Source organism: Dryobates pubescens, chromosome Z (genome assembly GCF_014839835.1).
Source record: "Dryobates pubescens isolate bDryPub1 chromosome Z, bDryPub1.pri, whole genome shotgun sequence".
Classification (NCBI taxonomy): domain Eukaryota; kingdom Metazoa; phylum Chordata; class Aves; order Piciformes; family Picidae; genus Dryobates; species Dryobates pubescens.
Window position 1 is genome coordinate 70369580 of NC_071657.1, and position 15892 is coordinate 70385471.

Sequence of the window (15892 nt, forward strand, 5' to 3'; positions counted from 1 at the left end):
CATTTCTCTCTGTACTGTTTTGGGGAACTTAAGGGACTGCTGATGTAGCAGTGGTCTTTTCTCTCTCAACTCCATCTGTTCTCCTGTATAAGAAGTAAGTTAGCTCATGAGGAAATCACTGGTGGCTGTAGCTCAAAATCAGAATGTTTTGATGACAAATTTCTTGCCTTTCTTTCCCACTCAGTTCATGTTTGTAGTGGATTGTTCTCTTCAAGATGAGTATTGACTAACACTGTAGCCCCAGTTGTTCACTTACTGTAGGCTTAGCTTTTTTCCTGACAGCAGTTCCACTGTATCATTCTCTATATGAATATTGAAAGTGTTGCTTTTGGGTTTAAAAAACCAAGGTGGAGCTGGCAGTTAAAGTCTTCATCATGAAACAATGACCAGTCATGTATGGATGAGGCTGGGAAAGCCAGAGCTCACTTGGAATGGTATCTGGCAAGTGCTGTGAAGGGCAATTGAACTTGTGCAAGTTAGTCAGCAACACAAGGAAGGAGAAAAAATGTGGGCCTGATGCAGAATCAGGCAGTGGTGACAAAGGACACGTAAAAGGATGAAGTACTGCTCAGTGCCTGCTTTACCCTATTCTTTGCAGTTTGAGATTAGCCTTTACAAATCCCAATCCCCTCAGATCAGGGGGAAAGACAGGAGCAAGGGAGACTTACCTTTGAAGAAGAATCAGGTTCAAGAACGTCTTCAGAAACTACTTGTACAGAACTCCACAGGACCTGACTGGATGAGACAATGAGAACTTGAAGGATCTGACCCATGTCACTGTGAGGCCACTTTTGATTATTTTTTGAAGGTTATAGTGATCAGAGGATGTTTTTAAGGACTGGAGGAAACGTGTCCTCTGTCTTTGGAAAGGGTAAAGGGATGGATCTGGGTAATTGGAGGCCAGTCACCCAGAAGGTGTTGAAAAAGTAATCCTGGAACCCATTCCAGTTTGAGGGTAGACAGTATGTATTTAAAAAGGGGAAATTGTGCCTGACTCACCCAATAACCTTATCTGAAATTGTTAGCTTGTTGAATGAGGGAAGGGCCGTGGATGTTACTTTGTGTCCTTGAACATCCTTGTAGACAAACTGATAAGTGATGGACTAGATAGATGAGAAGTTGACTGGATTGAGTTTAGCCAGTTCAAATGGATTTGAGAGGGTTGTGATTAGTGGCATATTTAATTGGAGGCCCAGTTACAAGTGACCCTGTACTACAGAGGTCAATAGTGAATCCAGTTAAAATCTTAATTAATCAGCCCTGGTGAGACCTGTGATGCAGTGCTCAGTTTTGGGCTTTACAGTGTGAGAGGGAGAGGAAGTTATGGAATTGAGTCCAGTGACGATCCATGAAGATGACTGGAGGACTTGAGCATCTGTCACACTAGAAGCTGAGAGAGCTGGGTCTGTGCAGCTTTAAAAGAGAGAAGACTCAAAAAGATTTTAGCAATGTGTATGAATTAATATCTGATAGGAGGAAGGCAGTGGGCACAAACTGAAGTATAAGGAATTTCATTTAAATACAAGAAAAAGCTTTTTTACCATTGGGATGACCAAGCACCAGAACAGATCACCTGGAGAGGATGGAGAGCCTCAGACCTTGGAGTTATTCAGAACATGTTCCTGAGCAAATTATTGTAGTAGAGTTACAAGCTGCTTTGTAGCTGACCCTATCTTTGATCAGTGGAGTTTGACTAGACAATCTCTAGAGATCCCTTCCAACCTCAACCACTCTGAGACCAAACATAGGCTAAATACACTGAAGCTGAAGAACTAATTGAGAAATCCTGAAGTGTGTGAGGATGTAACTATTCATAGTACATGATTATACGTTTACCTCTTTGCTGTATTTTTATATGATGGATTGATTTGATGCGTACTGCCTGCTTTGCAAGAGGAATCTAACTACTGTGTCAAGAAGAAAATAGAAGAAAAATGAGGAAATTTGAGCAGTCTGATGTTTGATTGAAATGCTGTTCTATTTCTGTCAGTATCGTTTCCATACACATGCAGGCTTATGTCTCAGTATGAAACCATTTTCAAGGGCATTTGGATAGAGATGAAATAATAGCTATTAATAGGTGTTTAGGTGGGATATCTGTTAAAGTCAACTGTAGTTCTGTGAAGGATGTGTTTTGGGGGTTTATTTGTTGGATTTTTGGGTTGTGTTTTGATATGTGTGTTTGGGTTGGGTTTTTTTGGCTGTATTGTGCTGCTCTTTGCATGTTTTGTTTTTTTCCAAGACGTCACAAATAGTACCCTTTTCAATATCTTACTCTCTCAAATGTTGGGGAAATGCTAGTAAGAACAAGAAGAAGTAAATAACAATCCAGAGCAGTTTTAATCAGAAGATTGGTCAGAAGAAATTAAACATTTGTGTTAATTAGGTAAAAAAAATCTATAATATTGTATTAGTAGGCTATACATTAAATCCTGCATTACATTGTATACATACTGTCTTTAATTTGGAGTCTTTGCTTGTATCTCTTTTGGGGTTGTAAGTCAGGAACTTGAAAAACAGTTGCACCCTTTGTCTTATGGTATTTAGATGATATGCTTTCAAAGAGAATTGAGAGGGCAAAATAAGTCATAGTTAAAACATTCCGCTTTTATTGTCAGCTTAGCATTATTCAGAATAGGCAAGTGGAATTCTGCACTAGTAGTGATAAACCACTTACAGACTGGAAAAAAAGGGACAGAACTGAATTCTTACAAAACCCATATTATTCCTGCTACGTTTCCATTAGTGTCTGGAACACTGATATATGCTGGTCCTTTGAAGTGTGTGAGTATATAAATATAGACGTGCATGTTCACACACATATGAGCATTTACTTCTCATGTTTCTTTCTGATAGTGTCTGAAGCTGAAATTAGTAGGGAGGCTGCTGACATGGAAATGAATAGAGAAAAATATGTCGAAGAACTGAAGAAAGCATTGATAGCTGGAAAAGAATCAGCTGACAAATACAACTTTGCTATTTCAAGAGATGAAGAAAGCATGGAATGTCTCTTCTCCTATGAAAGAAATCTGAAAGATGGCTCTGTAAGTACACTTAAATGTTTAAATTTGTTAAACTATGAGGACTTTCTTGCTATATTTTTGTATTTTATTAGGTGTAAAATCAAACAGACCTGTGATACGTTTTTCAGATTGAATGAATATTGTGACCTCTGCCACAGGCCAAACTAGAAACAAATTTGTTAAAGCCTGGTTTCAATGGAACTATTTCTGTATTGCTTTCTTAAATGTTACTGACTAAGAGTGTTACTTCTCTGTATAAGATTTGGATTAGCGTAGGGTTGGGATGAGGGGTAAGAGTTTCACACTGAAAGATGGTAGATTTAGGTTAGATAGTCAGAAGAAATTCCTTACTGTGAGGATGCTGAGGAAAAGAAACAGGTTGTCTGGAGAAGCTGTGAATGCCTCTTCTCTGTAAGTGTTCAAGGCCAGGTTGGATGAGATGCTGAGCAACCTGATCTAGTAGAAGATATCACTGCCCATGGCAAAGGGGTTGGAACTAGATCTTTCAGATCCCTTCTAACCCAAACCATTCTATGATTTTACTTTTTTTTTTCTGCTTAAGAGAGGTATGCCTACATGTTGGAGCTGAAGTGGTGTAGTTTTTGATTCCTAATTTGAAGTATATGTCCCTTCTGAAATTCCAGGCTTCTTTCATCTCTCTCCCTCTACGTGCCGAAATAAGGAAAAATACTAAAATTTAACCAGGGTTATTTTCAAATGCTAAAATGTTCTTTTAAAATTAGCTTTTCTATTACTTTAAATATTTGGGAATATAATACTAAAATTATTCCCTGCTTGGAAATGTATTAAATTACAACTGGAAATGTGATTCCATGCTGGTTTCTTGGCTGCAACAGAAAGGACCCTTTTAAAATAAGAAATATACCAGTGTAGTCTGTGTCTGTAGATGCTTTTGGTTGTGGCTTGGCATTCCAAGTTTTCTAGGGAAGAAGCTAATTTAAGGTAATTGTCCTCATTTGTACTCTCTTTTTTCTAATCCGTCCTTTCTTTTTTTTTTTTTTTCCCTTCCTTCTTCCCCTCTTTAAATCTTCTCCCAGTGTCTGTCCCAGCTTCAGTTGTGCTAGGGTGGCAGTTGGGCTGACTGAACACTTAGACACATTAGTGAAATGATTTAGGTTTGAAAAGAACTGATTTTAAAATGGTACTGGTTTAGTGTAGGGCATATTACTCTTTTCCCTTGAGAAGGAAATTGTCATGGAGTTGTGTCTGGGAGCTGTGTCTGGAGAGTATCCTACTTGCTTTGTTTTAGAGGATTTCTTCAGAACATTTGGACATGTTTTTCCACTAATTTGGTTAATTTTGACAGGTATCAACTTTTTAAAAGCTATCAGTCTGAACTGATAACTAACCAAATCAATAAACTGCCTTCTCTAGAATGTCTGTAGTAGGTGGAAGGTGGATTTTTTTTTCTCTGCATTAGAAATAGCCTACATTGGTCACAAACCTGAAATGACAGTATGTGTATATTGTTTCATGTATGTGTATCTCTTAGATAATAGAAGGAAAATCTCACTTTACAGGGAGGTCACTTCAGATTGCCTAATCAGTAGCAGCACATGTGCTTATTGTCAGAATCTTGGCTTCGTTTTAGTAAGTACAGAGTTTCAGTGGAATGGAGATTGGCTGCTTAAGAATACTTTATTGTAGCTCTTTTTCCTTGTCCAATATAGGAAATTTCAGAACAGTTTGGTTCTTGAGGTAGCCAAATGTAGGTGATGTTAAGTCTTCCAATCTGCATTATCAATATTTCTGTATTTACCCTTGCTGGAACGTGTCCAGAGAAGGGCAACAGAGTTGCTGGGGAGCTTGGAACACAAGCCCTATGAGGAGAGGCTGAGGGAGCTGGGGTTGCTTAGCCTGGAGAGGAGGAGGCTCAGGGGTGACCTTATTGCTGTCTACAACTACCTGCAGTGAGGTTGTGGACAGGCGGAGATTGGTCTCTTCCAGGCAACCAGCACCAGAGCAAGAGGACACAGTCTCAGGCTGTGCCAGGGGAGGTTTAGGCTGGAGGTTAGGAAGAAATTCTACACAGAGAGAGTGATTGCCCATTGGAATGTGCTGCCCAGGGAGGTGGGGGAGTCACCATCATTGGAGGTGTTCAGGAGGAGACTTGATGGGGTGCTTGGTGCCATGGGTTAGTTGATTAGGTGGTGCTGGATGATAGGTTGGACACGATGATCTTGAAGGTCTCTTCCAACCTGGTCTTTTCTGTTCTATTCTAACGCAGAACTGAGCACTGTTTGCAGATGTGCTGTGTGCAGCATGATTGCTAGATTGGGACCAAATCTTACATAGAAAATAAACCCAGTAATTTTAAAAATCATATTTTATTTCTCTGTGTCACGCATAATATATTCTAAATACCAGACAGTTGAATTACATGTCATATTTTTATCAAGGGAAAATATCTCATACATGGGCCCACCTAATATATGTTTCCATCAATTAAGGCTTATGAGAAATTTAATTCATATGAAAACATCTTTATGTCAATTTAGGAAAATAATAGTCTGTCCAAAGAAATAGAAAATAGAAAGTGTCCTGATTGTTATATATGTTTTTAGCTTTTGTAAAAGGTGTCATTTCTTATATGAAAAGGCACTGTTTCCCTGCCCCAGCCCCGGATGCTAAACCAATACCTATAAATAAAATTGCCAGAGTCTTTGTCAGAATTACGGATAGCTTTGAAGCGTATAAAATGATACGTTTCAAACCTTTTGTGAATCATAGAATCAATAAGGTTGGAAAAGACATCAAAGATCATCAAGTCCAACATGTCATCCAACACCTCATGACTAACTAAACCATGGCTTCAAGTGCCACATCCAATCCCCTCTTGAACACCTCCAGGGATGATGACTCCACCACCTCCCTGGGTAGCACATTCCAAGGGCTAACAACCCTCTGAGTGAAGAACTTTCTCCTCACCTCGAGCCTAAACCTCCCCTGGTGCCCTGAGACTATGTCCTCTTGTTCTGGTGCTGGTTGCCTGGGAGAAAAGACCAACCCCTTCATGGCTACAACCCCCCTTCAGGTAGTTGTAGAGAGCAATAAGGTCTCCCCTGAGGCTCCTCCTCTCCAGGCTAAACAATCCCAGCTTCCTCAGCCTCTCCTCATAGGGCTTGTGTTCAAGGCCTCTCCCCAGCCTAGTTGCCCTTGTCTGGACATGTTCAAGAGTCTCAATGTCCTTCTGAAATTGAGGGCCCCAGAACTGGACACAGGACTCAAGGTGTGGCCTAACCAGTGCTGAGTACAGAGGCACAATGACTTCCCTGCTCCTCCTGGCCACACTATTTCTGATGCAGGCCAGGATGGCATTGGCCTTTTTGGCCACCTGGGCACACTGCTGGCTCATGTTCAGCTGGCTGTCAAACATTACCCCCAGGTCCCTTTCTGTTTGGCTGCTCTCCAGCCACTCTGACCCCAGCCTGTAGCACTGCATGGCGTTGTGGCCAAAGTGCAGCACCTGGCACTTGGACTTCTTGAGTGCCATCATGTTGCATTCTGCCCATCTGTCCAGCCTGTCAAGGTCCCTCTGCAGAGCCCTTCTACCCACTAACTGATCAACACCTGCTTCCAACTTGGTGTCATCTGCAAATTTACTGATGATTGACTCGACCCCCTCATCCAGACTGTCAGTAAAGATATCGAACAAGATGGGGCCCAGCACTGATCCGTGGGTGACACCACTACTGACTGACCTCCAGCTGGATGTGGCACCATTCACCACCACTTTTCTCTTCTCTCTAGTATTAGGTAATAGGACAATTGGAGATGGCCTGAATTTGTTCCAGGGGAGGTTTAGTTTGGATATTAAGAAAAATTTCTCTACTGAAAGAATGGTCAGGCACTGGAACAGGCTGCCAGGGAGGTGGTGGTGGAATACCCACCCAGGGTGGAATCCCTGGATGTGTGCAAAAAACAGATAGACTTGACACTTCAAGATGTGGTTTTAATGGCCGCAGTGGTGTTAGGTTGATGGTTGGAGTGGATGATCTTAGAGGTCTTCTCCAAATAAAACTATGGTTCTGTAACATAACAAAAGTTTTCATATCGTGCTCCATCAGAAGTTAGTGTTTGTTCTGAAGGGTCAAACCCCAAGACATGCCCTAACCAATGGGTTAAGCACCTGTGAATGTGCAAACCTGGTCTGTTCCTGGAGTCCAGATGGTCCAGATAAACATGTAACTTTGTAACACAGCTGTGAACTGTGTGTGTCCCTGGCCCTGTTTGGGTATGCCCAATCCCGTAGGTCCTGTTATCAGGTTTCTCTGTTACCAAAGGGCATTCGTTGTCTTGGGGCAGTATTTAAACCAGCCAAGAAGTTAGGCAACTTGCCTTATTCTCACCCAGACAGTAACAAGAGCCAAACGCTGCCTGAGTAGCAGCTGAAGAACTTGTCCTAACAGGCAATGACTATGCCCAGGCCTTGCACCTGGATCAAGGCAGAACAGGGAAAAGCTCCAAAAGAATAGTATCTCAGAAGAGCCATGGAAAGACTACAGCCTGGTGATGGAGCACATAAGAGGGAGAGATGCCCCCTAGCCCTCTCTGAGCCAAGGACTGCTCAAATTGGAGTCACAGCATCTGGAAAGATGCTGGACAGAGGGGCAAGCCATGAGTGCCCAGATAATCTGCCACAGAATCCCATTTGTGGGAAACGGAACCTTTATTTCCAATTTAAATTGCTGTATAGGAAGTTCTTAGATCTGTGCTTAAATCATAGAATTGTTAGGTTAGAAGACATATCAAGGATCATCTAGTTCCCACCCCTGCCATGGGCAGGGACACCTCACACTAGGTTAGGTTGCTCAGAGCCACATCCAGCCTGGCCTTAACCTCCAGGGATGGGGCTTCTACAGGGCAACCTGTTCCAGTGTCTCACCACCCTCATGGTGAAGAACTTCTTCCTAACATCCAATCTGAATCTACCCATTTCTATTGTTTTTTTTCCATCCCCCCATGTCCTGTCATTACCTGACACCCTGCAAAGTCCCTCCCCAGCTTTCTTGTAGGTCCACTTAAGATACTAGAAGGCCACAATTAGGTCACCTTGGAGCCTTCTCTTTTCCAGGCTGAACAGCCCCAACTCTCTCACTCTGTGAGAGGTGCTCCAGCCCTCTGATCATCCTTGTGGCCCTTCTCTGGACGTGTTCCAGCACCTCCAGATTATTCCTGTAACAGGGGCTCCAGAACTGGTTGCAGTAATCCAGGTGAGGTCTCACCAGAGCAGAGTAGAGGGGGAGAATCCCCTCCCTTGACCTGCTGGCTATGATCCTCTTGATGCAGCCCAGGATGTGATTAGCTTTCTGGGCTGCAAGTGCACGCTGGTGGCTCACGTTGAGCTTCTCATCCACCAGCACCCCCAAGTCCTTCTCTTCAGGGCTGCTCTCAAGCCATCATTTAACTATCTTCATATGTGAAATGTATCACTCACAACCAAATAACAGACACTGTAAATATACTTTGTAAATAAGTTACAGTGGTGTTTGAAGGTGCCACTGCCCAAGATACTAAATAGTAAAATATATAAAAATATGCATTTTATGATAGTGTTTAAAAATGTAAGTCTTAAAAAGAAGTGATTGAAGAGTTACAGATCAGTATTTCAATCATTATTGACTGATGTGAAGTAAAGCTGGAACCCTAAATCTAGCTCTGTCACCAGTGCCACTTGATTTGTTTTCTCTTGACGATCAGCTTGGCAATTGCCAGTGTTGAAATACTATATGTATGTGTATATTATATTATTTATACACACATGTAATTTTCAGGGCTTTAGTGAATGTGTAAGTCTGAAATTCTCTGTTTTCAATAGTCTGTTTTTCCGAGATTTTGAGGTTTTGAAATCATGCATTTTTTAACTTGTTTTCCAGTCCTCTAATGGAGAGTATCTGTAGGTGATTCTGGGTTAGTGACTGGTAATGGTCACTTTGATGATAAAATAGTCTAAAACACTCACTTTTTGCTTCTGTGACTATACTAAACTGGTATTTGAAATACTTGTTACCTTCTTTGGAGCGTGCAAAAGATCTGCTTCCCTAAAATATAATTATGAGCCAAAACTCTATTGGGTGGTCTGTAGGAATTAGTAAGAGTGACATTAGGAAAGGAGAATGTATGCATATGTAGGAAGTATTTTCTGACGTTTGAAATTTGTTTTACTGCTGATGTGTTTGCCAGAGGAAGTGGTAGCAGTGCCACTGTGTCAGTCACTTGAAAATAAACTGGGCAAGTGGAGAGGGCAGAGCTCTCTTTGGTGGTGCATGGTAATATGACAAGGAACAACAGGTTCAAGCTTATACATGGAAGTTTTCACCTCAACTTCAGGAGAAACGTCTCTATAGTGAGGGTAATGGAGCACTGGAACAAGCTGCCAAGAGAGTTTGTGGAGTCTACTTCTCTGGAGACTTTCAAAACCCACCTGGATGCATTCCTGTGTGAACTACCCTAAGTGATCCTGCTTTTGGCAAGGGGGTTGGTCTGGATGATCTCTTGAGGTCCATTCCAACTTCTAATATACTGTGAACCCTGTGAATCTCTGTTTGCCTACCCAAACTAGTGCATATATAGTGCAATGACTGCCTTCACTAAGCAGCTTGTGTCTACAGACTCACACACAGACAAGTTGAAGAGATGGAGGATGTAGTTTTCAAGTTGCCTCCTGGAAATAAGTTTATCATCCCTCCTGGTTTATTCTGTGATTCTGTTCAAAGTTTGTTGTGTCTTTTGTAGACTTGATGGAACTTTTGACAGTGATAAGTTTGACAGGTGATTCTCCACTACAGCAATAAAAGCTGGTGGTGTAAACATCTCATTGAGGTAATCTTACAAACAAGCCCTTGAAGACCAGTTTGGTTTTCCTTTTGAGCTGATAGGGAAGAATAATTATCTCTTGTTTGCTTACGGAAGTGAAGAAGTTTAGAGATTAAAAACTTGTCTGTGCTTCCTCAAAATTACTTCCCTTTCTTTTGTACTGGCTCATTAAGGCTGGAATTACACTGTTATCCAGAGCTGTATTTTGAAGGCCAAGGAGACCTGCAACAATTTAAGGGAGTGTAAGGAAAACTCATCCAGGTGTGAAGTCTCTTTGACATTTTTTTGTATAGCTTTTACTATCAGAATAAGTAAACATCAGGGGAGCAATTTACAGTGTCTGGGTAACAGTCATTTAGAAGACTACAATCTAATTCACCTGTTGTTTAATTGGACAGGTATGTTCCTTCCATGAACTACCATCAAAGCTAGGTGTTAAAAGTAAATACTACTCCTGTGCCAATCTGATAGGATGAAACCAATCCTATAATATCTAAATCCTCTTAAAATTGTTTATCACAGCCAATAATAATGATGTATATGTAAGATACATGTAATCAATGAGTCTACTTAAGTTCTGAAGGTTTTTTTGAATGGAGGGAAAACTTTTCCAAGTCATCATGATTTGCATCTGACTTAGAGGAGTCTGTTACATGTGTATTTTGCAGTGACATAGTTTCATGTAATTTTGAACTACCAGAATAAGACTCATAGTCTAGTTTAAGAGAAGTCCATAAGGATTTTTGGACTTTCTAACTTACCTTTTTGAAATGGTGATCAAAAAAAGATAAAATGCTTCTGAGTGGTAGCAGTACTTGTTCCAGCTGTATCTCAATGTGCTGTAGCTGAGGGTAAAAAATGATGCCTTTAAAAATTCTCATGTGTTTTGTGATTTATCTTCCTTATGACAGGTGGCTTTGCCTTAGGCTGTTCAGCTCTCTGCCCTTAGGAACTGTTTTTAGGGTGGGAAGGGCAAAGTAGGCTGTTAAGAGTCACATTAAAATAACAATGGGATTGGTATACAGTGGGACTTGTGTGTCAAGCCAGCTGCAGTGCGAAATGGGCCACACACACAGAGATCTCAGTAAGGGGCCATTGAGGCTGGGCCAGCTAAACTGCTGCCACCTAAACAAACACCATCACAGAGTCTGTGATTTAGCGCTTGATCTAAGTAGGTGACCACTTGGAAGTAAATCTTTCCAAGTACTTTACCGAGTCACTCCACATATAATAAATAATGGAAATCCGGCTAGTTTTTTTTTTTTGTACTGGCAATTAAATTGATTAAATAGTCTTTGATAAACAATTATTTGAGTGCTAGCAGTCTTCTTCTTTACAGTAATGTGACAGGCTCTGGGGTTTTTTTTCATTCTTTTTTCATAAAGTTGTGAACAGGGAGGATTTAAACTGAAGAAATTCCACTTCAGACACAGTAGTGTTGCTGATCAGGCTGATGGAAGAGATGATGTTTGCCTCTTCTCTTTCCTCTGGCTGCTTTTCCCTGGTTGGTTCTGTGAGTTCATTATGAGTTTACTACAAGTTAAAAATAGTTGAAGAAATTTATATTAACCAAACCCTTTTCACAGCATACTGAGTGAGTGAAGTAGGATTGGTAGAGCTCTTTACACTGTCCAAACTCTCTTGGTTCAAGCCTTGAAGCCACTGAGAATATGTTGTTTAGATAACAGAGGTCACTGAGAGTTCAGGTTGTTTCCCAGGCAATTGGACTAACTGCTTAGCTGAAAAGACAGAAAGATGAAATGGTTATTTTTTAGGTCAGTGTAAAAGCAATAACTCTTCTGTATCATTTATATCCACGTACATCAGGATTTGAGTGCACACTTGAATGAGTTTCTTAGGAGCCCACGTTAGGAACAGCTTATTACAGTGCCTTGTGTAATAAAAGTCTTACGTGTTATCTTCTATGTAATCTCATATTTCTAAGTGCTGCACGATTTTCCCCATCTTGCCTGATATATACCTTTATGAGCTCTTCAGGTCTTGCAGGTACACTTCAAATGCATTGGGTTGCTACTCTAGCCTAGAAGTAAGAAAACGAATTTTTGTTTGTTTAAAAAGAAAATAAATAAATAAATTACTGTTTCCCTCCCTCCCAAATAATAATACCTGTACAGCAGTTGACCGAAATCCAGGGGAATTGTTACACTATTGTCCTTGTTTAGCTATTTGATTGGAATAAGCTAATCGCTTTTTCGCTGTTTGATTGCGGCTTACAGTAAGCAATGTTTTGGAGAGCTGTTAAGGGGAAGCACATTTAAAATGCTGGTAGTCTATACCTTCAAAAATGAGGGGTTGTTGAAAAAAAGGAGGAATCAACAACTGCAATGAATAAATGCTCCTTGTATTTCTTTCAGCTTGTTGGGATCTGTGAATTTCTTGGGGAGAAATAGTAGTTTATATATCTTTTAACATCTGTTGTAAATACTTCTTGACTATAAAGGGAATTTTCATGACTGCTGTGACAAACTAAATATATAAAAAATAACTGTAAAATTTTCTTGAAATAGCAAAATAGCAGATACTGATTTGATTTATGCAAGAAAAATTGTCAGTTGTCCTTTCTCCCTCCTGGTGTTATTGTATTGTCTTCCTCACTTCCTCTCAATTCCTTCAGATTTTCCCTTTTTGGCATACCTGCTGTGCATTTCAAATCTCTGTGTAGACATCAATGCTTACTTTTACTTGTACAGCTGAGAACAAATGCTTTTATTTTAGGAGGGAAATCTTTAAATCATGGCATATTGACAAGTCTTAGTTTCCCAAGAAAAATACAGAGGACAGTAGGTGCTCTGGAAAAGACATTACTGAGTGTAGGTTTTAAAACTTCACTACAAGACTGTAGTCCCATATTCTCTGTAAGGATGAAAAGTCATAAGCTGAAGAACAGCAAGAAACTCACCTGTGTTTCTTTTTAGAAGCACTTTTACAGCTCCAGAGGAAGCATTAATCTTTCTACCTGAAAAGGCACAGGAAAACCCTCAAGCTCAGGATAATAATGTTTTGTTAAACTTTACATTCACTAAAATAGAACCTTTAGCAGTATCGCATACTGAACGGATACGCTTTAACCCTCGAAGCTTTGGGTAAATGCTTACAGTTAATTTCACACACAGCTATTTCTATGACAGTTACAAACTGAAATTGTCTTGAAATGTAAGGAAGGAGCAGATTTGGGTTTTTCAGTGTTTTTTTAAAACTGGCACGTACAGAAATACCTTTGTGTAATGTGAACAGAGGTAAGGTAAATGTAGTATCTGCAGTAAGGAAGGTGTTACACTTCCTATTGTTTTCTTTCTTTAAGCTACAATGATGTGAAATACATGTATCTTTGCTTGTTCACTTATGAAGTCACTTATTAGTAATTATGACATAAAGACATAAAGCTTGCTTGAACGGTGAAAACAAATTTCTAACTTCATTGTCCAATAAGCAGAGCAAGATCAACTATTTTGTGGTGAAACTACTATCCTAATTTTGCTACCTTGCATTGTAAGGTACAGTAAATTACGCAACAGGCATTAATTAGCATTCTGTACCAGATAGCATGTGGAGCAAGTTTGGTTTTCATAGTGGAGGAGAAAGCCTATGAGTCTTTCATTTGAGATTTAAAGTTTGTATGCCAAATATTGGTGATCCAAATATTCATTTAGAATTCTTCTAAAAGGTATTAGTAGCACTGGAAAACCCTGTTGAAGGTAGGTTCTCTGGTTTTAAAATCTTGATCTTGCTTCTTTTTCCAGAGGTAAATACAGCATGCAATTTCAACAATAAGTTTCTGGATGGTATTGTTCTGTGAAAAAAACCTCTGAGGCAGAAGATATTTGTCTTGCTATATATTTCATTTATTTAAGACAAAAAAAAAGAAGTATCACTCTGAGTTGCTCCTGCAAATAATGTTTGACATTTCTTTTCTCTTAATTGCTTCACTGGAAATAAAATGTAACTGTTACTAGTTTGGGGTTTTTTGGGTTTTCAGAATGCAAAACCTTACCTTTCTGCATTTGTTCTCAGGCAAATCTTGTCAGCTTTAGAGTTGCTTGATTTTTGTTTGTTTGTTTTCTTTTTTTTTTTCCTAAGGATGTTGAGGTACAGATGATTTGCATAATCAGATGCAAATTGTATTGCAGTTTCTTTCCGTTTGTCTCCATATAAATAGGTAAATAGGGGTACCTGAGCTCTTAAAACTACATTGTTTAATGCTTAAGATATATCAAAATACTGTTGAACAACTGTGTATATAATGAGACTGTGTCTTCTTTTAAATAACTCAGGCAGCTGATAAATATTGTTAAGTTTTGTTGTTTGGAGTCTTTTGCCTAACAATTGAAAATAGAAGAATTTACTATCATGTTTTACTTTCCTGGGCTCCTGAAGAAGTTAAAACAGTGTAGTCTTGCTACCTGGTTTGAGCCATATGCTGCCCAGGGAGGTGGGGGGAGTTACCGTCCCTGGAGGTGTTCAAGAGGGGATTGGACGTGGCACTTGGTGCTATGGTTTAGTAGTCATGAGCTCTTGGGTAACAGGTTGGACTCGATGGTCTTTGAGGTCTCTTCCAACCTTATTGATTCTATGATTCAAATGGAAGAATTTTTAAAAGTATATTTCAAATGTACACATGGAATTAGAATTAAAGATGAAAAATTTGCTCTGTGTCGAAGGAAATTATTGAACCCATCCAAGTGCTGGCTTGCTTCATGTTGTCTGCTAAACACTGAAGTTTTCTGTGAATTCTTGGCTATCCATTACTCTCCAAATGTACCCTTCCCTTTTGTGAGTGTCACAACCTGACAACAGCCTAAGGCAGATGTGAAGTTTGCTTATTGTAAAGCAGCAGTTGGTCTCTGGATCTTGTCTTAATCTTCTGAGTGTTGCTCCCAATAAGAGCACAACTGTCTCCTCTGGGGGTCCCTTTCACTAAGACTTCCACTGTAGCTCTTACAATGATCATGCTGGAATGAAATCCATGCCTGAAGGTAGAGAAGAAGTATCTCTCTCTGGTTACTCCTATTCCTGCTTCACTGGCACAGAGATGTCTAAGAAACAACTGCTGTATTTCTAAAAATGTCTCTCATTTTATTTCCCTTTTTGGTTGTGGTTCATCAAAAGTATTTGCATCTATTTCTTCTTGATGACTATGTCAGGAAGATACTATAGCAGTTACTACAGAGTAAGTCTGAGACCATTCACTGTGACCAAGTATCTGAAGGTGCTGAAAATTATTGGAGCAGATACTACTCTTATCTTTCTGCCATTTTATTCTTTGGTCTGAGTGGTGGATCTCCGAAGGTTTTATGGCACAAACATTAAAGGTAGGCACTATCCCACTCAAAACCCCAAATATGATGCATGAGATGGCTGATACATGTCCTTGATGCCTGAATCTTGTGAGGAGCATAGACTCACTTGTTTAGTAATGGAGCAAAGTTGCAAAATATTGCTCCCTTTAACAGGGAAACTAAACTGTGAAGGTCGAGAGACACATTTGAGCTGAAGATTATTGCTTGGTTTACAGACCTTAACAAAGATATGATGCTGATACCTGTATTTGCCTAGAGAATAAATGGCAGCATCTAGAGGAGGCAGCATCTCTGTCCTTCAGTCACACTGAGCTTGAGCAGACAAGATAATCAGTAGGTGTGCTGATTGAGGTACAAGGTCTTGACATAAAACTGGGACTGAGAGTCACCAGCTCAAAGGAAATGTGAATCTGAATGTAAATAACATCATCAGGGTTTAAAGTACATGAAAATAAAGAGACTAGGCTAAATGAGAATCCAGTATTTTAAAAGTATCCTTGTGAGCTGGCAGTTTAAAATAAATGGTTGATCAAAATCAGGAGAAAAAACACAACTTAACTTATTTTTGGTTTAACTTCTGTTGAACAAGCTGATATCTAAAGCTGACACTATAACTTTTTCTTTTTTTTTTCTTCGCCCCCACACCCCCAAAGAGTGTTTTAAGATTTGGAGTTTGGAGGCAGTGTATTCCCAGGTTTTACCCATCCTGATCCA

At 39.9% G+C, this 15892-nt stretch overlaps 1 protein-coding gene across 1 annotated transcript in view; it reads left to right on the forward strand.

Moving 5' to 3' along the window:
* The window catches only part of XRCC4 (X-ray repair cross complementing 4), a 131488-nt gene that overhangs the window by 26194 nt on the left and 89402 nt on the right, over positions 1–15892 (forward strand). The window contains exon 3 of the mRNA XM_054178238.1: positions 2857–3044. Coding sequence (XP_054034213.1) covers positions 2857–3044 — 188 coding nt within the window. The remainder of the gene's footprint in view (positions 1–2856; positions 3045–15892) is intronic.